This window comes from Meleagris gallopavo, chromosome 7 (assembly GCF_905368555.1).
Source record: "Meleagris gallopavo chromosome 7, MGAL_WU_HG_1.1, whole genome shotgun sequence".
Lineage (NCBI taxonomy): Eukaryota > Metazoa > Chordata > Aves > Galliformes > Phasianidae > Meleagris > Meleagris gallopavo.
The window spans coordinates 26,861,381-26,887,247 of NC_139410.1; the positions used below are offsets into that span (position 1 = coordinate 26,861,381).

Consider the following 25,867-nt stretch of genomic DNA (forward strand, 5'->3'; position numbering starts at 1 on the left):
GCTGCTCAGGCTTTGGAGAATGGGACTTCATAGAAAACAGGGAGATATTGGCATAGAGGTAAACTGCGATGGCCTGAAGGTATGGAGGTTTGTGCACTTGAAACAATGTCTGTTTTTTTTTTTCCCCAATTACACCTGATGAACTAGTAGAAGATGCTCTTTGTCTTTACAGATCTTCCCTTGGTGTTTGGTGGTGGTGGGGTTGTTGGTGTGGCTTTTTTTGTTAGCTTGTTTTGTGATAGCAATGTGAGTCAAGTTGTAGGATCTTTGCCTTTTATCCTATTTGGTTCTGCTCATTATCTTTGTGTTATAGCCTGTTGCTAGTTCACCTTTAACCTGCTGTTGGTGAAATGTCCAGTGAGTTGGAAAAATACACTGAGTGGTTTTAGTAAGAGTTCAATTTTGTCTGCTCTGTTCCCTGTAACCAAATGTAGAGCAAGGGCTGGAACAGCTGCAAGGTCTAAGGCACAAGGAGCATTAAGGTAATGGAAAAGCACTTCAGCATTACTCTTTCATTTTTTTCCCTTCATTTAAATACAGGATAACTGAAATTGAAAGAAGATGCATGAAAAGAAGGATTTTTTGTTTCCTCCTTGTGTTTTAATGTTTTCCTTTTACTGGGATTAAATGGCTGTTGTTAATTCAGTTGGTGGTTAAACATCTGAAATTTCATGGCTAATTTAACACAATAATCCTTGCTAAAAAAACAAGTGCACCTGAGTCCTAAGTATCTCTGATAGTTTAGAAGTAACAGGTTTTTGAAGTATTTCCAAACTTTGCCAAGTCTTTCATACACAAAAAAACCCAATGTATTGGTTGGTGGATGCTTTTCACTTCAGTGTGGTCTGAAACACACAGCTTTTCTTTTTATTTTGCTTTTTACCTTCTTCAGTGATGTAATTCCTTCTTCATCTGAAATGAAAAACCCATGTGGAGGAAAAAATATAATTGTCTATGCTCATTAATACCCTGATTCTAATTATACCCAGGGCAGGATAATTATAGCTTGAACTCCAGGCTGGCTGTACAGGTCCCATTGAATTTTAAAGTATGTTTCTGACAAATGGTTTTAATTAGATTCAAGTGATGAAGCTGCTGTTTTGTGGATCTAATCTTCACAGGCTATTTATCTGAGATGGTTTGTTTTTAAAAAAAAAAAAAATTTGAACTTCAAAATAAGTCTTTATCCCTGGAAAAAGTTGCTTGGAGAGCAGTCAGTGGTGTACTTTAAATATGCAGTAATGGTGTTTCATATTGTGTTCTGAAAAGCTTGGAAGGGATATTTAACTTGTGTGCTCTTTTACTAGCTCTGAAGTCTTAGGCTAATGATTCACATTCATATATTTTAAACTAATGCAGATTTATGGGACTTCAAACACAATGAGCCATATGCTTGCTTGAGCAGCAGAGCATGGCGTGAATAAGACGATTGAAACACACTTGCCAAAGTGCCTGATGTGTGCTTTCTTGCACAAAAGAAAAAAAGATCTGTATGTTAAAATACTGTCACAATTTCAGGTTCTTAAAGGCTGCAGAGCACAGCTATCTAATCCTTAGCTCACTGAAACTGGTGAGGATTTTTCTCTTGATGTTAAAACAAGAAGTACAGCCTTATGTGAAATAAGGAGTGAAGAGCATGTTAAAACAAATCAGCCACAGAACTTGATCCCGTGTAATTAAAATTAGCAGAAAATGAAAGTTATCTCTTTTCTTCCTGTAAAGAAATATTTTGGAGAAAGAATAAAAGGGCGATTAACTCTAAAGTTACATACTTAAAAAAAAAAAAAAAAGAAATGTGGAGATGTGGGAGCATCCTGCACTCTGTGCGTTTCGGTGCCCCTGCCTGAGCTGCTGCCCACCAGGTGCTGCCAGGTCTGTGAGGCTCGGAGGGACCAAAAGAGGAAGTCAGCTTCAAACTGCCTCCCAGCAGGAACTTTGCAGTAAAAGCTGAGCAGCTGCATTTTCCTTCTCCATCACTGTAACACTGCAGAAAAGGTGAAGGAGAGACTTTTTTTTTTTTAGATTACAAATCTCTACGTGCAGAGGGACAAAGCCTCTGAGGAGAGCGATTTAGCAATTTGGTGCTGAAGCAACTCCCCTCTCGTCTGCTGCTCAATAGCAATCTATTTTTAGGTGGTTTGGATAAAGACAGAGGCTGAACATAATTTTGCCAGAGGATCAGAGGTTTTTTTTTTTTTTGAAGACTTCTATAAGCACAGCAGCAAGGAGCATTTGTTTGTTCCTGGGCTGAGAAATAAGGTGTTCTGGTACAGGGAGCTATGTGTTATTCAGCAAGCTGCTTTCCCATGCACGTAGAGTTCAGCTCTGTGAATCCCCTCATGAATCACCTTCTTGTTTGCTTTCTACTCTCCCTGATTAATTCTCTGGGATTCTTGGTGCTCATGTTTGCAGTGGGAGGCTGTTCAGAATGCAGAATACCTCGCTGCATACTCATTGCCTCTCTTATTTTCTACCTCTTTCATACCCTATGCCTCCAGAAAAAGAGAGTGATCAGCAGCAGAAAGTTTTGCTCATGTTTGTTTTTTTCAGATGGATGCAGCTCTCCATCTAATGCTCATCTATGACTACAGCTAGAATTAACACTTAGAGAAAACTTGATTTAAAACAGAAAAAGTATCTTATTTAATTGGACCTTTTTTCCACTTCCTTGCTAGGGAACACAGTCATTTGGTTACATCACTCTGAAAACATGATTTTTTTGATTAGTTGAATTATTTGTAATGACTTGAAGCGCATCACTTGTAATAAGAAATAATGAACATTTCAGTAGAGGGAGCAATAGCACCATGTCTGCTCTGTTTCTCTCAGTGTTACAGTTTTATGTAGCAGATATATAGAAAAACAATTATCTGGACGGAATAACGTGGACTCTTCTGTTGTAGTTTTTCTAATGATTCATGTCAATTATTAAAATAATACTTTTATAACAAGCAGAAAGTTTTGCTTAGGAATCTGTCTTAAAATACAGCTGGACAAGCTGTGCAGTAATACAGTTCATGCCTGCAAGAGATTTCTTCTTTTAAGTGAAACCTTAAGAATTATGCTGTTATTAAGAGCTTTACAATATAATTAGCCTATTTGGCGCTTTCTTTTAAAAGCTTGAAGGGGTTAGAACCTTTTGTGTGTGCTACCTGTGGCTAACAAACCCTCCTGGTGTTGCTATGGAAATTGTGGGGTTGCAGTGTGCAAATGCTGAATCCTCTGTACACACAAATGGGACTGAGAGGTGACAGCAGCTCAGCATCCCTTTGTTCAGCCACATGAGCCTTAAGCAGTGGGCAGAACAAGTAGGAAATTGTTTGGGAGAAGGCATCTTAATCCAGGAAGTATCTGAAGATTTCTGCTCAGTATGCTGTGACGTACAGTGATCCACATCAGCTTTCCTTCAGTGGATTTAACTGCAGGTTAAAAAAAAATCAGTGCTATTACTGGGCAACCTGTTTTCATCAGTTCTTTGGGTGATCAGTTGAAATGCTTCTGTTCTCCAGAAATCTATCTAAATGCTGGTCTGAGTTGCAATTTCTGCACCGTCTTTACTTCAGGGAATTACAGGAAGGGTATTTCTCCTCAGTGGGCTGGGATTTCTAAATAGACCGTGGGTCCTGCAACACACTGTGGTGGCTTATTTAGGGTAGAGATGTGACATCCTGGGAGGTAGTTCAGGCTGAGAGACTAGCTCTTAAATGGCAGGAGAATTGTTAGAAAATGGCCTGAGAATTACAAAGGAATTTTTCCACCATAAAACTGAAAAGAAAAATAAAAAATAGGCGAACTTGTAGTTTTCTTAAGGGGAGCCTTTGAATTTTGGATAGTAGTTTTTCCTTAAAATGTAATAGTGAGACTGAAATTTCCCAGTGAGTTCTGCTGTTTGAGCTGCAAACTCTTTCAAACCAGGCTTTGTGTGCAGTATGGTCTAGAAAGTACACGGCAGGGTAAGGTTCTGATCCTAGTGCAGGCTCTAGCACTGTAAACATGAGACATTCCAGACAAAAAATATAGGAATAGAGCTTTTCTCTGGTGGTTGCAGACAATGAAGAAATTTTGATCTCCAGAGTGCTGCCTTCATGAAATCACTCTCCTTACAAGAAATTTAGCTCATAATTTCTTTGGAAGGTGATTAGAGGAAACAAAACAGGCTCACACAGCTCAGTGAATGATGGAACTGTCAACACATTGTCATTTATTGTACCTGACTCATTTTAAAAGCCAAATCAGACCTGTGTAAATGGCTCCCATTCCTGGTGTTATTTAAATAGAATATCATTGATTTTGTTTTATTTAATGTGGCTATTGTGCCATCATATTGGTGTCACTTCCATTTTCTTGCTAAGGGTTGCTCATCAACGATTCACAGCAGTGTCCCTTCAGTTCACTTTGACAATCCAGCATTATCCCCATACCTGAGCCCTAACTTGTCTCATTCTGCCATTACAACATCCTGGTGATACAACTATGGAAACACTGTTTTGTCTCCATAATGTTGTTATAATTACATCATAAAGTCTTGAAGTAATTAGTGTTACAGTAATACACCAAAAGAAGACATGATAGATGCATGTAGTCCATACTGTCTCATTTGATGAGATTGTACTGAAGTTTGTTTGTATATCTCCAAAGCGTGGTAGTTCCTAATAAATGCTTCCATGCTAATTAGTAATTTCAGCTAATTTCAGCCCAGTTCCTACCTTGCCATAAGTAATTGTCTATTTCTGTGTAAGCTCAAAAAGAACTGAAAAATGAAGCTATTTTTAACCCAGAAGGTGACTAGAGAGTTTGTAACCTATGAACCAGTTAACTCTCCTCCGTACCAATCTTTGAGCATCTTTATAAACTGAAACGAGGATCTTTGCTGTTCCTTTGAGGCAGATAAGTATCACTATAACCACTTCACAGGAGTACAAAAGATTCACAAATCTGTGAATAGCCTGCGGTCATCTTACAAATCTTACAAATCCAGAGCAGAATTGTTACAAAAACCAGAGACTGCAGTGCATATGTAAGAACTTGTGAATATGTGAATACACGCAGTCACTCTTGTATATTAAAATCATCCAAAGTCTTTAAATATGAAGATAAGGTAATATTTGAAATCATACAAGTAGCAGAATATCTTGAGGGCAAAAAGCTCCAGCCCTTTGTGTTCATTTTCAGTACACTGACCTTCACCAGTGCTACCCTGCAGTCAGTGTATCTGGAAGGCATAGAAGAGCACAGGACTGGAAGAGACCTTCAGGATCATCGAACCTGTCATGACTACTGACAGCTGTGGCACAGAGTTGTTTGGTCAAACCCCAACTGCTCTTTTAGTTTAGATATTTTTTTCTTAAGATAGTAAAGAAGATGGTGGGAAAGTGGGGCTTCTAAAATATAGGTAGAAAATTGCCAATCACAGGGAAACAAGGTTTTGCTCTAAAGAATCAATCTGCAAATGAGTCAAATTCTGTGGTTCTTCTCTGCCTGAAATCTGGAAGAAAGTAAATGGCAATTTTGCTGTAGCTGAGGTACTTCCAAAATGAGTGAAGAATCGACTGTCCTGGAGCTTCATCTGTCTTTCTGTTGATTTCTATGCAACTTCTAGTGGTGCTCTGAAGGCATGTGTGCATGTGTGTGTGTAGGGATGGTGGCCAGAGAGCTATGTCTGTTGAGCAGCCTTAGCTGGAGGTTTCTGAAACCATTTTGTCCATAAATTCCTTGGAGGCTGCAGACAACCCTTTTCCCCCCTCCCCCCCAGAGGGAGACTGTGGAGTTCTGTTAGTTGAAAGTTCACAGCAGATCTGAGTCAGTAGCTCCTCTGCCTGATGTTAGTGTCTAAAAATGTCCACCCACACTGCTACAGAGTTGCAGCATAGCAAGGAGCCTTGACAAGGTGCAGCAGATACAATCATTTAATTAGGGAATTTTTAAAAGTGGTTTTCAGGGGCTTTGGCCCTTCTACAAAGTTGTAATGGCACTGGAATGCCTAATTTCACTGGGCTCTTGGCCTAGTTCCAGCATAGTGATGGTTCCTTTCCCTCCTCTCTTCCGTCTCTTGTTTCTCTACCCAGGCTCACAGGAGATGGCAGGAGCTCCCAGCAAGGAGGAAGAGATGTAAGCACGCAGTGTCAGCCTCATGCTTCTCTTCCAAGGTCCAATGAGGACTGAAGCACAGGCAGTGCTGATGCAGTGGGGAACTCAGCTCCCACGCACCGGAAGGTTTGGAAGCATCAAGCTCTATTTTAAGTGTGCTGTTTTGTTAGCATACCATAAACCACAGAAAGTGTTATGAGCCTGAGGGGGGGGGGGAGAGAGCTTTGTGCCCCTGGCAAGGTTGAAAAGCCAGCTAGCTTTCCTTTCCTTCAGGGAGCTGTGTTGGAGTATATTCCTTTTTTTCTAATGCTTTTGGAGTTTTGTTTCTTCCACCACTAAATGCATCACAGCAAAAGCCAATTCAGTAGTAAGAATAAGCACTTTGTAGTGTATATACCTTTCAGTGCTCTTCACAATGACCTAGAAGATGAATTGAACGATGAGGTGATGAAACTAAGCAAGAAGCCGTAGACTGGACGAATATCTGGAAGGATTTAATAAAGCTGGATGATAAACATATGAAAATCATGAAAATGCATTGGGGGGGAAAATTGTTGCTCACATGCAATGATGAATTCTGAATTAGCTGCAACTTCTCAAATGAAAAGACTTGCTGTTATGGGTAGTGCAAGGTCTAATATGTGATGCAGAAGAAAGCAGCAAGAACCTGGAGCATATTAATAATGGGTGGGGGACTGAACTTCTGCACAGTGCATCTTCCTGAAGCTACTAAAATGCAACAAATGTTGCATTTAATTTAAATAAGAGAAACTGCTCCTGACTAAACTTCCTAAGATTAGTACCATTTTCACAATCTAAATGGGTAATGAGTTGTGCTGGTCAGAGAGAGAGAGTTTTCTCTAAAGAGAAAACCTTTTTAGTAACTTAGAGAAAAGTATAGCCACTGGGAAAATTGTTTAGTAGAGATCTTGTCTTCATTGCCATCTTTGTTGCCAAAATCTGTTATAATTTGGTTCCTTTGCATTAGAAAAAGTGTGTGAAACTATCCTTTACTTTGACTGGAGAATAATCAACACCAAAGTTTCTGTTTATATACATGTATGTAAAGAGAGCAGGAAGGCTGGCCTTGATAAGAGATTAAAATGAAAGGATTAAAATGCTATTATACGGAAATAAATATGAATTCATGGGTTTCAAATGCCTGAATTATAATAATGGCTGGAATGTTTAGCACTGTTTTCCTAGGCAACAGAGGATGTTTACGGTATCAACATTTGAATCTTAAATTCATTATGATGTTATGCCATTGCGTTTTAGAACAGCTGATGATATTTATCTTTGAGATGAAAGCTTTGCCCTGCAGAGGCTCACCATCAGATATTTACTACTTGCAGAACATTAGACTTGGTGCAGGTTTGGCTGCTTTTTTGGGTGTCACTCTTGTGATCAAATTGGGACAAATGTGACTGTGCCCCCAGAGGTAATACCTGCAGTGCTGGCTAGGAGCAGTAACCAGAAGCTGGAAGGGGGGAGCGTGTGCCTCTTGGGCATCAAAATACTGCACTATAACTTTGACTCTTCATAAATATGAATGTGGAATTCACCTCTGTGCAAAGGATTAGCCAAGACTCCTCACAGGAGCAAAATTCACCCTGAAGCATTGTGTCATTAAGCTGAAGAACTAAAAATATATCACAGAACCATAATGAATTTAGGCTTTCCCTGTAGGTAAGAATATACTACTGCCCTGTTGCAGATAGGTTAATTATTATTTAGTGGGGTAATTGTTCTCTGAAAGGTCATATTTCATCGCACAAAGAAACCTTGAAAATGAAACTAAGGTTCCTTACTCTCAATATTTGTTTCTACATAATATGTATTTGTTGATCTGGTTTTGGCTCTGGAGTAAAAGTTTTTTCTTTGGTGTACAAGGGTGAATATTGCTGGGCGTGTGCTGCATGGACACAGGTTTAGAGTATTTTCAATAGCAACAACTGCACAGGCACTCTGTTTGTTTCACTTTCAGGATGCTTGGCTTGTCTTTAACAACCATCTATTTGTTTAAAAAAAACACACACAAAAAAAACAACAAAAAACCCACTTCTTTCTGAAGCAAAAAACATCATTTTCAAATAGAGGGTCTAAATGTCACGTTTTGAAAGCAGCACATTCTGAATTCTTTCTCCCTACTTCTGGCAGAAATGTTTCAGTCACTCTTGCCAAAACTGTGTGTTACAGCAAATTTATTAGATGTTAAAAACTGATATTAGCCCAATTTTACCTTGCACTGAAACAACAGAGGTTCCCCAGCTTTCTCTTTCTGGTTATTCGTTTGGAATCCTGAGCTCCCTACTACTGCCCACACAGCTCTACTCGAGAAATGAAGTCCTGGTGAAACAAGTTACGTCTTGTCTAATCACTGAGAGAATTATGCATATGAAGACCTTAGTAAATGTCTGTATGTGTTATACAGTAGATCTGCTGGTCTTTTGGCAAGTTAAAAACATGTTCTTCCAGGACCAATGAGAACTGGTCCAAAGATGCTGGATTTCAGTATCCAGGTGGCCCATGGCCTCTGGCTTGGGCTCTCTGCACCTCTTGATCATGAGCTGTCTAGAGATGTCTGTGAAATAAAGTTTGTTAAAATAGTCTAGTGCACATTTGGTCTTTTCCAGATGTTCACCAGAGCACAGGGAAGAGCTGACATTACATAGCCAAATAGAGGCAAATGGTTGGTACTTTTGTACAGTGGTTGAAGCTGCTAGATTCATGGTATCAGCCATAGTGAGCTTCCTTTTTAGCAGATATCAGTGCTTCTAAACAGATCCAGATGACCACTGAAGGTTTACCCTTTGAAGGAATGGAGTACTCCAGCTTCAACAGCTGCGAGGCATTATGTTTTCAAAGATGCTCAGAATCTTGTGTGGTCCTTAAGAATTTATAGCTCAGCTTTTCTGGAGGTAATTTTGATACCAGCTTGTATCAGTCTGACAGGCTGGGCTGCAGGAATACCTACTCTGAGGAGAGCTCTTCTATTGCAGAAAGCAGTATCTTTTGTCATGTAACGGAGCTCCCTCTTGGAGGAAGACCCACCATGGCTAGGAACAGTGCTGTTTTGAAAATAATACATTCAGATACTGCCTTGCACGTTCTTTGAAGTAACATCATCTGGGACTTCCTATGAGGATCTTTGTTTTATCCTTCTAAATCTAAAAACACCAGACCTGTACTTCTGTCTGACTCTTAGTCCCATTGATAGTGGAACTGAAAATATAGAGTGGCAATTTAGATGGAAACTCCAAATTATACAAAGGATTTTGGGCCTCTTTGTGGTAATGAGTGCCCTGCTTGAATCTTTTATCACTGAGGCATCTCTTCTAAGGTGAAAAACACTCGTATCTGCAGTTGGCAGAACTGGAACAAAGCTCATCTGGAATTGCCAGTTATAGCATAAACATTCATCATTCCTGTCTGTCTGTCTGCTGAGGCCTCTCTGTGAATCATGAAAATCCATCCTTGACTTTTAATGTATGGGAGTGCAGGGTAACCCAGACAAGATGTGGTGGCAGCAGAGACCTATGTTTGGGTTCCAGAGCTAAGCCAGGCTCTGAGCTGTGTGAGAATCAGTGAAGAGTAAGGTATGTGTTTGTTGTGAATGGAGTGGGAGGCTGGGAAGCATGAGGATGTGCCTGATTGGATAAATCTTCCATTTTACTTGTTAATTAGTCTTTGGTTGCAGTTGCATGCACTTCTTTTGTGCTCCCAGTATCCACACACCTTCCCTCCTTTGCACTTGCCTGGTAGCAAGCAGTACGAGAGGAAGCTGGAGCTGCTCCACATCCTTGTGACCTTCTGTTTATAGGCAGCAGGGAAAGGAGACCTGCTAATGGGCAAAAAAGCAAAAGCCAAAAGGACAGCTAATGAAGGAAAACACCTGGAAACTCTCCAGTCGTAGCTTTAAGCCATGCTGCAAAGAGATTTGGGGAAAGTGGCAGAATAAGAGTTCCGCTTAGCAAAACTCTTAGGGCTCTCTGCAGAAAAGTAGTTATTAGAAAGCAGGGAGATGCTGAATAACTGACCCCTGCTCCTGGTGTCAGGAAGTGTTATTACTGCCCGTGAGATTCAGTGAAAAAAAACAAGCGAGTGCTTGGAGTAGTGGATGTAAAAAGTGGAATAAGTCCAGTGCATCAGTGGGCCTCAGTAATTTACTAATTGCAGCTTTCAGTAAGTTAATTGTTTAAAAAAAGAAGTTATAACTGAGGGATATCTTGTGACAGTTACTCACACGGCCCTCTGTAGATAAGACTCATCTAAATTTAAAACATTACCGATACTGTGATGTTCATCTTTAAAAAATAACACAAAACAAGCTCTCATTTGATTAGTAGCCTTACTTATTTGTGCAATTCAGGAGAAGGCATTCCTGTCTGGGTGCAGCCTGGTGTTGGGAATGTCACCAAGTAATTGTTCAGCTATATAGACACTGCATAGTGCTGAGCAGGATAACCCCTCCTGATGGAGGGTCTGTACAGATTGCTGGCAAGATGTATGAGGGCTTTATAGTGCAGTTTGTAATAAGCTAGACCATGGGATTTTAATAGGATGTCAGTGATGACACCACCTGATTCAATGGAAAGTTATAAATTATTTGATGTTGTAAGGATACTTTTAGTGTTTTAGCCGATGAAGTATAGGTTTATTAGGGCTCCTTATGAGAATCCAAATCTTAAATCTAAAACCATAACAAAATCATAGATCCAGTCTCAGATTCCATCATTTATTTTCTAACTTTTAATAGAAACTAAACTGAGCTCACATTGTTTGAGTTTTTGTATGCACAACAACGGAGAAACTTTTCTTTCTCACACTAATTTGTACTGGTGAAATGGGAAGCAGGTTAGTATTTATGTCCAGCCATGTGTGAAATTAGTATCCTACAAATGCTCTGAAATGAATGCTTGTGGTAATAAAGAAGTAGTCACTGTTTAATTTTAATACATGCTTCACCTTAAAATTGGTTTTCTGAATAGCTGCTATGTGCATTTAAAATTCTCCCTAAAACACTGCAATATTTAATACTTCCTTTTTCTGGTCTAGCTCTGTAACTCTTTTTGCAATGGGCAGAGCTTGCCTAGGAGGTTGCAAGGAGTTTAGAAGCTCCTGGTAAATAAGTACTTATTGGTGTCATTAAGAATCTGACCAAACTGCAAAGTTGAGATTAAAAGTTTGCAGGAAATTTAGTTAGAACAAAATGTACCAGCTTAACAGTGCTGAAGACTGAAGTTCTTTGTTTACATAAAAACAGAGCATAGACCTGGCCAATGCAAGCTTCTCTTGTCTGTCCTTCTGTAGCAAATGGTTGAAGGGTACCACCTATGTAATTAGATTTTTTTTTTTTTGCAGTAGTTAATAAAAACAAGCAATTCATTTACCAACTGTAACAAAAAAGCTACTGGGGGGGGGGAAAAAGCTATTTAGTCACTGCTAACTCTTTCCAGATTCCTATCTGGAAACTCAGAGGAAGACCGGCACACTTCTCAGACACATCAGTTGTTCTGTTGCTCTGCATTCAGCTTAAGCATTTATGGCCAGAGAGGCAAGTGCACTTTTGTGCTTTATGGAAGAAGCACGTTTGTTTGTCTGCTAATATCGGCAAACCTTTGCATTGCCACAGTGCTAAAGCTATTATATAAGCTAAAATTATCTTACTAATTGCCATCACTGTTCTAGATGGGATAGTGTTTCTGGAGAGGAGTGATTAATGTTCTGCTTTCTGCGCAAGCTCAGGGAAACTGGTGGTGTCTGGAAGTGGGAGATTAGGTGACAACTCCATAGACGTTCCCAATTCTGTTCTGGAGGATAACAGTAGCAGGGATGATGCTGGGACAAGCACTTTGGTGTGGGATTAGAGCTTGCTCTATTCTTGCTCGTACAGCTGTTCCACATCAGAGCAAAGGGTCAAGCTAACTGACAGGTATAAATGTGTCTGTGGGTGCTGCAAAGCCAACCCCTGTGTGCACAGAAATAATCTTTGGCATATATGTGGGTGCTTGAGTCTGAACATATGAAGCATGCCTCCTGATCCTCCGTGCTGCCCTACAGGCTTCTCTGCACACTGCGCTTCTGAGTGCTTGTGAATTTTCCCTCGCAATATTCCTGACAGACTGGAATATGAATGGGAACTTCCCCCCCCTCCAACCCCAGATCAGCCCAATTTAGGAGCATAGTAATTTCAACTCTAATACCAAAACACAGGGCTGAACAGGTCTCTGGGTGTGAGAAATTTTTCTCACATACCCCAGTATGTGGCTGCAAATAACTTATTAATGAGGCAGCCTTCGGTGCTTTTAAGACTTACATTTTCCTACTCTGCTGTTCAGGTTTCTCTTTGATCCTACCCATTAACACTTTGTATTTATACAGTGCTGGGATACTGAAAGGGAGAGACTTTCTGCACATCTAACAGTCTCTGCAGCATCTTGTAGACTGCAGCTTGTCTGTTGAGCCTGGCAGGATAGCTTTTCTCCTGTCTCTTTCTGAACAGGAATTCTGGAATGAGAACACATGTACTGTGTAAAGCACTATTTGACCAATCCTTTGTGTGGGACACCCACGCTGCATGTGCTTTCTCTTGGTGCTGCTGTTCCCAGTAGTGCAGCTGTCCTACAGACTTCGAACATATTTCTTCTCCCTTGGATCCAATGTCTTGGAAAAATGAATTTCATTGATTTCTTGCTCAAATACTTCCCCCTCCTATCCTGTAGTTAACTTGCTTGTGGGATCTAGCTAACCCTGCTTTATCTTAGGTACCATCTATAGTTGTCCTGTTGCAAAACTTGACGCTAGTAGAGGATTTAAACCAAATGCCTTTGTGACAGTTTCTGCTATTTGAGCAGCTTCAAGGGTCATCACAAATAAGAAGATTCTTACCTAGTAAACTTGTTGTTCAGTGTGGGTTGAGATATTTCTCAAGCAGAGCTATGCAAAAGATTAAAGCAGTATCTCTTAATGGAAGTTGTAAGTTTTGGCTTATGTAACTTTACAGGGTAGTTTGTTCTTTTGTTTCAAATTGCAAGGAAACTGGAGGTGCCTTCAGCATTGTATCTAAACAGCGAAGTATACACTGCAGAAAGAATTTCATTCTATATTTAACAGCTTCTTTGAATAACAAAAATCATGAACGTGCTGCTGAGACTTGAAGTCATGATGGCTCCTGGTTGTTGATAATATTTTACAGTGACAGCCTCACTCTGCTCACAATGTTAATGAAAATAGTACCTCACTTGATGCCTGGGTTTGCACCAAAACTTACAGGTATGTGTGCTCCCCGTGCTGCGTTGCCATGTGCTACAAAAGGTGTGCGCAAAGCGTGGATGCAGCACTGTTGCTTCAGTGGTAATGCTCCGAAAACAGTGAATATATAGTGCAGGGCTATTCTGGCCAGTGGAGCTGCAAGCATAGAAGTACAAACATGCTGTGCCTTCTACAGAAGATAGCAATAGAAAATGTATGGCTTGGTCCTGATGTGCTTTAGTGAAACTGGATACAAAAAACCCGAACACTGCAACCTATTTATTCTTTATAAAGTAGAAATTCCTGTTTCAAAGCATGTGAGAGAACTGGGATCATTCTTGTTCAGTTATTCTCTATGAAGAAAAAAAAAAACAAAAAACAACAAACTGTTTGCAGAAACAAAATTGTATGGTTAAATATAAGTGCTGTAACTGGTTTAATCATTAACAAGGAATCTGTGTAGTTATCAGGATGGCAGATCAATTAAACAAACTGCTCTTCATCCCTCAACATTTTCTAATGTGTTTGGTTGTGGGTTATGCAGACAAGGATATTTTTTGCAGCCTCTACAATTTATTCAGTTGACATTACAGGTCATGCCTGCATGGTTCATAATGAACGGGGAATATAAATTTTTCTGTCATTTATATCATTAATTCGCTTTGCTGGATGATGCCAAACCTTCCCTGCTGTGGGTAACTCCTGTCTAGATGCTAAGGATGCTCCTGGAGGAGGAATGCCTCGACTCTAAACCCCACTACATAGTACCAAAAAGTTCCTCCCAGCTACCAAGATTGTAGCTCATGCTTATGCATCTGTCAGCATTAAGAGTTTGGGGACAAGGCCACGTGTTGTGAATATTTGGTACTGGGGTCTTGAGATGGGACTTAAAATGATGCTGTTTGTTTAGACCTTGAGATAAGGCTTTTCTGCAGTGTGGTGTGGAAGAAAGGGTGAGTGCTCACTGTAGAAGTCTGGTGCTTGAAAAATGGATCGTGTTGATGTTTCCTGCAGCTAGGTGTGAAATGACCCTTTTTATCTAAGTCTAAAAAGGTAAAAAGCTGTGCTTAAAAGCAGCTGGAGTTTGGCTTGGGAAATGGGCAGTAGGTCAGGGGAGGAATAAAGCAACCAGAGGGAAACTATATGCTAGATCACTATAGGGTGCTTGCTCCTGTTTCTGCATCCCCCAAGCTTGCAGTACAAATCTGCTTTTCAGTTCTGTTTCAATTCCAGTAGTAAGGCCAGAGAAGATGCGACTGGGAGGCCTGTGCTCAGCCTGCCTGGTCAATGCCATTTCAATACTTGTTTCTCTAGGGAAAGTTTTGGCCCTTTTATCAAGTACAATGCATCAGTGGGCATACATCCAAACCCAGCCTTCTACTACCCTCTATTGGGAAGAGATGAGATGAAGGAAACCCATAGTCTGAAATTCTCTGGGATACTCTGCCAGCCTCAGCTTCTAACCTGCAGACAGGGGGAGATCTGATCCAAGCAGTGTCACTCACAGCCAGTTGATTCTGAGATTTTTCCTATTACGAGTATTTTTTTTTTTTTTTTTGTCTGGAGACACACCAGCCTGACACATAGCTTTTGTGCTGCATTCCAGCCAGTCCCTCTGGGGTGACCCAGAGATGTTTTGTCTTTGTGCACAGATTGCTTCTTCCCAGTCACCTGCAGAGTTCCCTTAAACATCACTGACAAAGGGGTGGCTACTGGGCAAAATCCCTATGGGGATAGGAGGGTTTTGGGGACGTTGGGACCTGCTGGCTAAGGGACTCTTTGCCTTCAGACAGAAGACAGTGTTTTGCAGCAAAGATGGGTTATTTAAGTGGAACACATCCCAGGGGGTGCCAGCTCCACCAGCTGCTCCCTCTTACTTGTGGCAGAGGTAACAGATGACCTGTGGGGTGTGCAAGTAAACCTCTGCTTTACAGTGGTGCTTTGAATTGGTGGAACAGCAGCACTGCTCACTAAGCAGGCTGCAGGTTTTGATCCTGTTACATGATTGCTGGGGAATGAGAAACTGGTGAGACTTCAAATAGGTGGATGGGAGAAGAAAGGAAAGTGCCCAAATGGCAAATACCTGTCTTTCTATCTGTGCTTGAAATCTTGATAGCTAGGCTTAGGGAATAATATTTAACACAGCTGCTAATGGAGTGCAAACAGGCATTCCTCATAGTGCTCCTTCTGAGACAACAATTGTTGTCCCAAATCACAAATACTGGAGTTACTGCAGAGAAATAGAATCATTTAAATAGCTGAATCAATGTCTGAGCTGGGAGCAGGATCGTGCTTCTTCAAACTCCTTTTTTGCTCTCTACCCTACAGCCCTCTGGGACTGTAAAGAGTAAAACACAGAGGTGTACCTGCAGCAGCGTGCAGTTTCACTGATCGTTTCTAAAGCCATTGTGCCCCCAGTCCGTGAAGAGTAAGGAGGGAGGGGAAAAAAAATAAAGGGAGAGTTTCCCTATAGCCATCCTAGCGATTACTTTGAGTCCCCGAGTACCTGCCCAGCTGACAGCCCAATGCTGTACCCCGCGGTTATTCATCCGATGGGAGACATGGCAGCGTGATGCACAGACATATGGCTGCGGAGCGCACAGTGACAGGCTACAACAACAACAACAAAACAAGGCTCCATCTGGGGAGTCCCAGCCCGCACCTGTGCCCGCCCCAGCCCGCCCGGTGCGCGCTGCTGCGCGGAGCGACCGCGCCCCGCGGAGAGGCTGCCCCTGCGGGATCCGCGCCCGGCCCGGCTCAGGAAGCGCCGGTAGGGAAGCGGCGGGGGCGGCTGCCGGGGGCCGGGCCGGGCTGGCAGCGCGGCGAGGGGCAGCGCGGCGGCGGCGGCGGGGGGGGCACGGAGCGGAACAATAGCGGGCGGAGGGGAGGGGGCCGGCGGCGGCGGGGCTCGGCACCCCGCCCCGGGCAGCCCAGCCCAGCGTAGCGCAGCCTGCGGGCAGCGCAGCTCAGCCCAGCCCAGCCCCGGGGCAGCCGCCCCGCAGGCAGCGCGGAAGGGATGATGAGCCGGGCGGCGCTCGGCTGGGCTCGCTGCTAAACGCGCCTCCATCCCTCCCTCCCTTTTCTTTTCCCTCCCTCCCTCTTTTTCTCTCTGTCTCGGCTCTCCTCCTCCCTAACTCACTGGATATTACCAGCCGCCGGGCTCGCCGCCTCCTCTCCCCCAACCATGAATCCCACCGAAGGGGCGGCGGAGGAAGGCGCTGTCCCCGACTCGGAGGTGGATGCTTTCTTCCGAACAGGTAGGGGAGCCGCGGGGGAGGAAGGGGCCGGGGCAGCGCCGGGCCCTGCCTCTGCCGCGGGATGCGGGCTGGCGGCGGTGCGGGCACCGGCGGCTACGGAGCCTCGGGGGGTTGATGGGAGGGGGGTTCCCCGCCCTTCTTTTTGCTTTGTCCGCCGCAGACCTCTCGGCTCGGCTTGCCCGGGCCCTCTCCCGCCCCCGGGAGGATGCTGCTACTGCGGAGCCGCCGCACGGGGCTGCCCTCCCACCACTGGCCAGGGCGGGAGGGGACCGGCTGGGCTCCCGCCCCCGGCAGGCACAAAAGCTCCGCGGGGATGCTCGAAGCGAGCCGCGGAACGGAGCCCCGGGGGAGGCTGCGCTGGCTGGGCTTAGCCTCGAGCAGTGGCAGCCACCCGGGAACCGGCCGGTTCGGGAACGCGGAGCCGGCTGTCTGCCCGGCACGGCTCGGGTTCCTCCTGCCGCCCTCGGGTGGATGACCGGGGCGAGGGAGCCTCGGGCAGCGCTCGCCCGTTGCTCCCCGGGGATGCTGAGCTCGCCAAACGTTTCAAGGATATGTGAGAGTGCGTTCCGCCCTCCGCTTTCAGAGGATGCTGAAGTGGAGCAGAAGGGTCGCTGGGCTGCGGCGGAGCGGGGAGGGGGCCTTCGTTAGTGATGCAGCGATTAGTTAAATGCTCTGGGCGATGGGGACGTGCTGCATCACTCACTCGTGGTGTGGTAGCCCTCAGCTTTGAAACACGGATTTACACAGGATCAACATCTCTACTGAAACAACTTGTGGTCAGCACTCCCCCGACAGAATCAGAATCTCGAGAAAGTATTACAGGATTCTTGGTAGATTTTTAATTAAAAATTGTAAAGGATTAAGCCCTTGTTTCATAAGGGGATTGACCCTTGGGGGTGAAGGCTGACACTTATTGGCACAGCTGTTTCTCAAGACTTTGCTTTTCAGCTGTTTTCTTCCATCTACCTGCTCATTAGCTACAGAGTGATTTGAGATCCAGTTCCAAAAAAACAAAAACCACGACCCGAACAATTATGTAATCACCAAAACTTTAAAGTAGTTAAATCCCAAATGCTGCAGCAACTCCCTGCATCCCATTTGTGTGAAAAGCCTTTGATGTAGGGGATAGCTGTAACCAGGTCTGGCTGTATGTATCTTGTGATCCACAAGCCATTAAGTCATAGGGTATTTGCCTGTTGATAGCTTACCTGGTTACAAGCTCATTTCCCAAGTCTCCACATCAGCATTTGTGGGCAACTAAAGACTTATTTTAGAAAACCATAAAACACAGCAAACAAAAGAAAAATTGCAGTGATTTTCTTTTTAGAAACGTGCCGCTTAAGGATCTCCTCACCTTTTCTCCCCTTTTTCCTCCAAGTTAATTCATTTCCCTGTGACACTGCCTCCTCAGCATAAGCATGTTAACAGAATTGAATTTGGAGAGAGCCAGGTCTGTCTAGCTTGTATGAAAAAAGCATTTCTGAAAAGAGGAATAGGCACAGAGAATTGTGTGACGAGGCATTTCTTCCACTCTGCCTTCTCCACCACAATTTCACCTGTAGATCCACAGATATGCTGCTGCCTGCTTTGGTCTCCTGATGTTTCTGGAGGAAACAAAACCACAGAAATAGAGGTTTGGAGAGGATGCCAAGTCCTTGTGCCAAAGCATGTATGTATAAACTGTTCTTGTTGGTTAGCCCGTCTAATTTGAAAAGCTTTGGTGAAGGAGCTCACAGAATTCTTGTTTCTGTACTGCTAACGTAGCATTTTGCATGCAAAAGGTGACATGGCAAAATCTTAGTAACGCATTTTGGTTGTCAGCTGTTACAATAACCAAGCAACCCACTGTGAAATGGGGAGAAAGCAAATGATAGTAGGCGTGGCTCATGAAATTTAAATGTTGGTTTTCTGCACTGTTTGTGAACTGTTTGCTTCTGGAGGCTGCTGGAGCTGGGGTTGGTCTCCCTGGGTGGCAGGAGATCAGCCACTGAGGGGCTTCAGAGGAAAGCTGCAGACAGATGCTGCTGATTCTTCTGTTCCTCTTTTCCCCATCAGTGACTGAACAAGGACTGGGAGGGAGATGGAGTCTGGTTTGTCATAGCTGCAAAGACTTGCATAAGCTCAACAGTCTTTTTCATTCCGTGTGAGCTTTTTTCTTTTTCTTCTTTTGTGCTGACTTGTATTCTGGATTTGTCAAGCATAACCATGGTGTCTTTTGTGCCCTTAGTCATCCACAGCAAATAAAATACGAACCTATGTGGTTTATGTTTATGCTGGTGAAACAGCTACGCTTTATAGTAGTATGCATAAACTCTTCCTGAATTCACTGCTAATACACGGCAAAGCATGTACTCATTGCTTTCAGTGAAAAAATGGACTCCAATAGACTAATATCTCACTTGGTGGCTTTTAGCAAGCAGACAGTCTGTGCTGGAACCAGGAGGATCAATTGCTGCTCACTGGGACCAGCAGGGCTGCTGCTGGGAATGGCACTGTGCTCAAGTGTTGCACCAGCAGCACCCAAAACTGGACAGAGAGGTCCCTTGGTCCCTTAGTGATTCTAACAATTGAAACAGCATGTCTCTGAACTGTATGTGGAACATAAAAGTGAGGGAATTAACACAGGATAATAAAGGCAGATCTGTTCTGGGGCATGTATGGGTGAGAGCTAGGAATGACTTCGAGAAAAACATGGATTTAACACCTGTGTGGTTGATGCTGAAACGCAGTTAAACATTCCTAGAGACACAAAGGACTAGTCTAATTTTTACCATTGCATATATATGCAAAGAGCAATTCTGTCTTTTAGAGAATTGCTCCCATGTAACTGGGATACATTTCACCAGGCAGAGGGAACTTAAGGGCAGAAATGAGGATTGCAACCTCCAGCTCAGATTTCCAGGATAACAGAGGCTGCTGGATCAAAGCAGCAATTTCTGCACTGAGTCTATCGCTTCTGTTTGAGCTCATGTTTGAGTAAGAAACTAAATCTGTGCCTAGGTATATCTTATTAAGTTTCTTATGTCTATTTTGGTGACAGATAATGAAATATGAGCAAGTTCTCTAGAGCTCTCAGCTGTCTATATTAAATGTGACTGAGAATTTCACATTGCACAAAACTGAATCCAAATACCTGTTGTTTCAAACATAAAGTAGGTCTCTCTGTATCTGTACAAATGGCTGACATTCTTTGGTTATAGACACAGGGGGAAAGCTTTGTATTTGTGCTTAAGCTGCAGAAATTTCTGCAGTGTGGTTTGGAAGCAGAGGTCCAGCATATAAGAAAATCCTTTTCCAATATATTAAAGATTTATAGAGGTCATTGTCAGAACAGCTTAGCGAGCTACTGATTACTGAAGGGTTAATCATCAATATTTACTGTCTGCTAGCAGTACCGTTTTCTAAATTACTTTTTCTGGCACTTCAGTATAACATTGATTACATCTGATGTGAAGATGCCCAATCTGTCATTGATACTTCCTGTGGGTGAGCTGAAAATTGATACTACTCCATCTCCTTTGACTGCAATGAATTATTCCATTTGTTTTCAGCCTTCCACCAGCATTGTTCATTTGCGCACAAGTAACTGGTAACTCCACTACTACGTAACTTAAAAATGATTGGCACAATCCAGGCTGTGTGATCAAGAGATGTGCTTGAAGTGATGTCTGCACAGAAGTGTTCCTCGAGGTTGATGGAATCAAGTGTCTCCTCACAGAGCAGATGAATTGATGCAGTCTAGTTGTCATTGGGGTGAAGTGTTTGGTGACTCATGGCTTCCTTACCTTGATACTTTATAATTCATGAGGTCTGGTGATGTGCGTTGATTAAGGATGCTCTGATGTAGAGTCAAGTTGTACTCACCATTTGGAAAACTCCAATATTCTTGAAGGTGATGCTGTTAATTAAAATCCCCACTGCTCTCTGGAGGCTCTGACCTCTGACCCCATCAGGAATATGAGGTTTGTTCCTTTTTTTCCTTATTTTCTTTTTTTTTTTTTTCTTGTGACTGATGTGGGCAAGAAGACAGTTGTGTCATTTCATGTGTGGACCCAGGTCCTCCCAAATCCCTGTCAGCATGTTGGGCTGTATGGCTCTGCCCTGCTGCTCCACGGGGCTCCTAGGGAGCTCTGCTACCCCAGGAACTGGCAGGGATTTTGAGTGTAGATGCAGCAAAGGAGATGTGAGCGAATCAATGGGTCCTGGCAGGAGCAGCTATTGTCTTCCCCCCTGGCCCTGCAGGTTCTGATCACAAATGGAGCAGAATCTGCTGACCTGGGGGGCTTTGTGACAAATAGGGAAGGATTTCTGTTGTCTGATCCTAGAAGGGAGTGATTTAAATCAGGGATTTAATTCAGAAAAGGTGTTCAGAGAAGTGTTTCTTCACTCTCCTCCCTTCCTCCTTGCTCATGTTTATGAACAAGGTATTAGGGTTGCCACCTGATAGTAATTTGTGATGTGCTGCTTGTGGCTGAGAGTGCACTGTGTTATAGTCCAGCAGAAAGATATTTGTTCTGTTTGATGTTAATTATTGAATGGAGTTGCTTCCAGAGGAAAAGGCTCGTTATACCTTGCTTCTGTTCGGAGCTGGGAAATAGTGAGCCTCACAGCCCTTGACTCTCAAAGCAGGTACAGTAGTGCAAGTAAGACTGGAGCACAGACACCAGTAAAGTTCACAGGTGCTGCGGGTACATTTGATGTGGCACCTGCAGGTGTTACTGAGTGGAGGAGGGCCCACTGCTTTCACCTGACTTTAGGCAAAGCTCCAAAAGAAGCAAAGTGCTATCCCAAAGTCTTTCTATCAAAGAGGAAAATGTAACTATTGCTGCTCCCCTCTGTGGCAACCCCCATGTTGTGTCAAGTCTCATAATAAGAAATCACGAGCGCTGAATTTGAAGAAACTTGGATTTATTATTTTTTTTTTTTGTGGATTCCCCCTCTTCAAGCACACCTCTCCATGTTAAGAGCCCTCTGGGACCCCTGCAGCTAGACAGGTGTTCTGGGCTTCTGGAAGGCTCAGGATGAAGTATTTTGTTGTTCCAGCTGCTGTGACCTTATGGTCCCTAGGAAGTTTGGTTATGGATGTAGAGCTGCTTTATTGCTCCATGGTGACATGTGCCGTGCTGTACTCAGCGGTATTTTTAAGTACTTCATAGTTGCATCAAAGAAAATGCTTATGGAGTATTAGGCCTTATAAACCCATAGTGCTGTACATTTTACGACTGAAACCTAAAGTAAGTCATGAAACAACTTAGAGGTATTTGTGCTTTTGTTTGATTTGGATTGCTGTTCTGCTTTTATTATTTCTCTGGATAAACAACCCCTGTTTTACAGGCTTGTGTGGCACACATGCCCTATGTTTAACTGAAAGACCTGCGGCATTTGGGGAGTTTTGCATAGCAACTCTGGCAAGAATAACAGTGAATATTATGATATATGTGTTGCAAAAGAAAGATGGTATGAAGAGAGAAGGCAAACAGAAGCCCAATAGAATTGTCTGACTGGAGAACCCTACAATGCAGAGGGCTGTAAAAGAAAAATCATAATATCGTGAATCTCTTTTTTCCACTCAGATCTTAGACAGACTGTGCTACTGTCACACAGATCCAGAGGACTTCAGAGGAATTGTTTGGGAATTTTCACTGGTGTAGCCAGAAAACAGAACTTGGCCCTGGCACTGCAGCAGCAGTCATAAAATTAGGTTCAAGTCAGTCACCTGTGCAAGGTGTGGGTTGCAGCTTGTTGAAATAGGGTTCACTGCGTTTTGGGCTGAGGATGGAGTAATATTTCAGCAAAATATTGTATTTCAGATCTGGTTCAGAATGAGCCTAGTGTTTGAACTCAGGAGAAGGACTTTCTCTGCTGTAAGTCATTGTAAAAGTTACGTGTGTGACTACTGAGGAATAACATCAATTTCAGTCACTTCTCATTTATTATATTTTGAATGATACACTTAAGAGTAAAACTGATATATTCAAATTGTGTTTGTTCTATACTGGGGTGTGAAATACCATGTAAAAAATTGAAGGTTAAATAATTCCTGTTTCCTAATCAAAGGCTTAGGAGCTAATTCTGTTTCTGCTTTTAGATAGAAATGTTCATTTTTATTTGCTTACTTTCATTAACTGCTGCCTAGAATAAATTGTATTTCTGGCGTTCTTTCTCTCTTATCAACATTGTGTAGCCTTGTAACTAAAACCTAGGATTGTCTTCAAATATTACACAGTACAATGACTGAGGTACACGGCTGTAATTTGTCGTGTTCCCACTTCAGGGCAACAAATTGTCTCTAAGACTGAAAATGAAATTCCTTTTTGTAACCTTAACTATATGAACCAGCACTGCAGTTTCACTGATGGAACAAAACTACCATAATAAGGCAGACTGTAGTTTTTAGTGTAAGGTCACATCATGCTTTGCTGAGAATAATGAGAGGAAATGATCTTCAATTTAAGATCTCAGTGACTGGCAGGCCAGCTGCTCTGGTCATTTCTCTAAGTGAAGTGGCCTTGGGAAAAAGGGTGAGTGAATGTTGTTTGGGAGAGAAATTAAATTAACCTTGTTGTGTAAATGGTACCCGTGTAGACTTACTTGAGCTTTCAGGTTTTTTAAACTCTTCTTTGTGTGTGTGATAAGCTCTGCTGAAGTGGTAGAAGATATGCTTTATCTTCAAAATAAAAATCATTAAAAGGGAAGATTTCACTCAAAGATGTTGCATTCTCCTTGGGATTATGAACCTTCCTTTGAAAGGTGAGCGCTGGGTAAGGCAGCAAAGGCAGCATATCCTGCTGCAGTGGGGTATGAGGAGTGGGAGTTGGCTTTGACTGGTTTATTACCTGAAATTAGAATATATGCTGCGAAAAGAGCCTTCTGAAGGCTCCCTGATGATATTGGTTCTGCTGACGTAGTTCCTGGCTTCCAGAGTGTACCTATGTGCTCTCACTGCTACCAGCAGTCCATGTTGGGAGCCAGTGGCTGATGGGGACAATGGTGTCTGCTTGTCTATCAGTCAGGACAATGGCCTGCTGCTGGGCTGCGGGGAGGAGAGTGGCCGCTTTGTGTGGCAGGGCAGGCATGGCAGATGGCTAATTGGACATGATAAACCACAGGGCAATGAGGAAGAAAAAGGAGGTCTGCAGGGATTATCAGCTTATATCTCACATGGTTAAAAAATAATACATATATATGTCTGTGTGTATGTGTGTGTATATATATATATATATATAATGTATATATGTATGCACGTATTTTTAAAATGCTCTTTATCATCTGAATGTTTAAGAAGGCGGACACTAACTAACCTCTTTGCCTTAGCGAAGATGAGGCATGCTTTATTAGCTGGGGGCAAATCATATTACTGTATGAGAAGGTGGGCAAACACACAGCCCCCAGAGACACTGGCATGGCACTTAGGAAAATTAGCTGCGCATGTTTTTCACTGATCTTTTAAGTAAACATCAAACTGTTGTGCCAAACAGCATCCAAGCTGAAAACAAAGCTTTGCGGTAGCGTTTTTCGAAAGGATGGAAAGAAACTCAGCAGTAGTTTGCCTGGTTGTGAATAAACCACCAGTTCTGCATCACTGAAAAGTTGATTAATGACGACATAATTTATGTATTGAAATGTGTTATATTAGACTTAATAGAGAACATACTGTACAGGCAAATCCTGAGACACTTATTCTGACAAACTTTCACTTGTTTTAAACAGCTTAATAAAAAATGGAATGGAAGTCCTCAAGGTATGTGTCAATCCCAGGTAGCTTTCATGTTAAATGTCCTCTTGGCATGAGGTCTGTGGGGGCTATGGGAGCTGAAGACTCATGCCTACCTACAGCCTGGTAGCAGTACAGATCATCATCCATTTGGATGTAAGTAATTCCTTTTTCTCACTCCTAATTTAATGACAAGGATACACACAACAGCTTTGGGACTAATTCCATAATTTTGGGTAATTTTTCTGTTGTTCATTAGGAAACAAAGCTGTAACAAGGTCATTGCTTTGGTGGCTGCTGTGGTGATCTGCAGTCCTCACTGGCTTTAACACCCTGTTTTGTAAAATACCATCAAGTGCCTAGGATATTTCAGTATTTTACCATGCCTCGTAATACTAATGTTATGGCATATAACAGATACATTTAAATTGTAGTAAAAATAAATCTGCAAGAGGTTAAAAATAATAGCTAACAAGAAATATGCAGTACTCTGTGGTAGCAGATTTACTTTCTGTGGAAACGTCTGGACTGTGTTTCTCTTCCACTGTTTACTACTGTCTTTTCCCACAGGACAGGTTTAGTGGAAATTCCAGATGCAGAGTTTCAGTTGGTTGTTGCTGGCTTCAGCAGGCCCTTTAGGGCTGAACCTGTCAGTCTGTACAGCTCCTGAGGCTCCAGGGCCAGGAGACCACTGGAAGAATTGTAGTACTGAATCTTTCTATAGGACTAGTCTCTTTTGGGCCCTATAATATTGTCATCATGTTATGATGGTTCTCTACTGATGTTTATTTCTGTTATTGTCTCGGTTGCTGATTAGTTCCTTCTGAAACGGATGCTATGTGAACAAAAAGATGGTCTCTGCCATGAAGTACTTAGAATAGAAGCTGTGGAGTGGATTGGGAATTCATTTAACCAAAGACTGTCTTTCACTTTGCTCTGCTTTTAAGTGTGTCTGAAGGACAAGCCCGTGGCGGCATCAGGGAATTTGACACTGGACATGGACCACAGGGAATGGCTGAGAGCAATGCAATAAGGGGTGGGGAGATGGGGGGGAGAAATGAGAAAACTGTAGGGAAGCCTGAAATACATGGAAGAAAGCAACGAGGTTTTCCAGCAGAGTGCTTCAGAGCAGAGCTGGAAGGCACTTTGCTGGGAAAGCAGCCACAGCTTGCATCCTATGTGAAAGGGAAACGGTGATGTCAGTGTGGGGAAGGTCAGGAGCCAAAGGAAATCACAGAAATGAGACAATAAGAGGTTTGATTAGAGCTGGATGTAGTTCTCAGGGTGGAAAGCTCAAGGTAGGATTTCTGATGTCAGGAAAATATCATCAGATTCTGGCAGCATGCATAACTAAAGGAAGTAACAAGCCGTGCCTGCGCACGTGCCATGCTCACAATAAGGAAGGTGGCCATATGAGGTACTGCACAACATAGGAAAACCAGCAGGGTTTTCTCCAGCAGGAGATTCCCCTCACCATCTAAGACTTTATTGTCACACTGCAGTCTTTCAATTGTGATTGTACCCAATGCCTGCCTTGCTTTGATGCTGCAGAGAT

General features: G+C 42.8%; 1 protein-coding gene across 20 annotated transcripts in view; it reads left to right on the top strand.

The window, feature by feature from the left end:
- Nucleotides 1–16,233: 16,233 nt before the first annotated feature.
- KALRN (kalirin RhoGEF kinase) overlaps nucleotides 16,234–25,867 on the top strand; it is a 451,786-nt gene continuing 442,152 nt past the window's right edge. For 10 of the 20 annotated variants that reach the window (XM_085228423.1, XM_085228430.1, XM_085228431.1 and 7 more), the window contains exon 1: nucleotides 16,235–16,598. In XM_085228423.1, the coding sequence (XP_085084549.1) occupies nucleotides 16,526–16,598 (73 nt within the window). In that variant the 5' untranslated portion in view covers nucleotides 16,235–16,525. Of the gene's footprint in view, nucleotides 16,599–18,227; nucleotides 18,268–25,867 lie in introns of those variants that run through there. The other 10 variants (XM_085228421.1, XM_085228422.1, XM_085228426.1 and 7 more) reach the window with 5 other exon arrangements.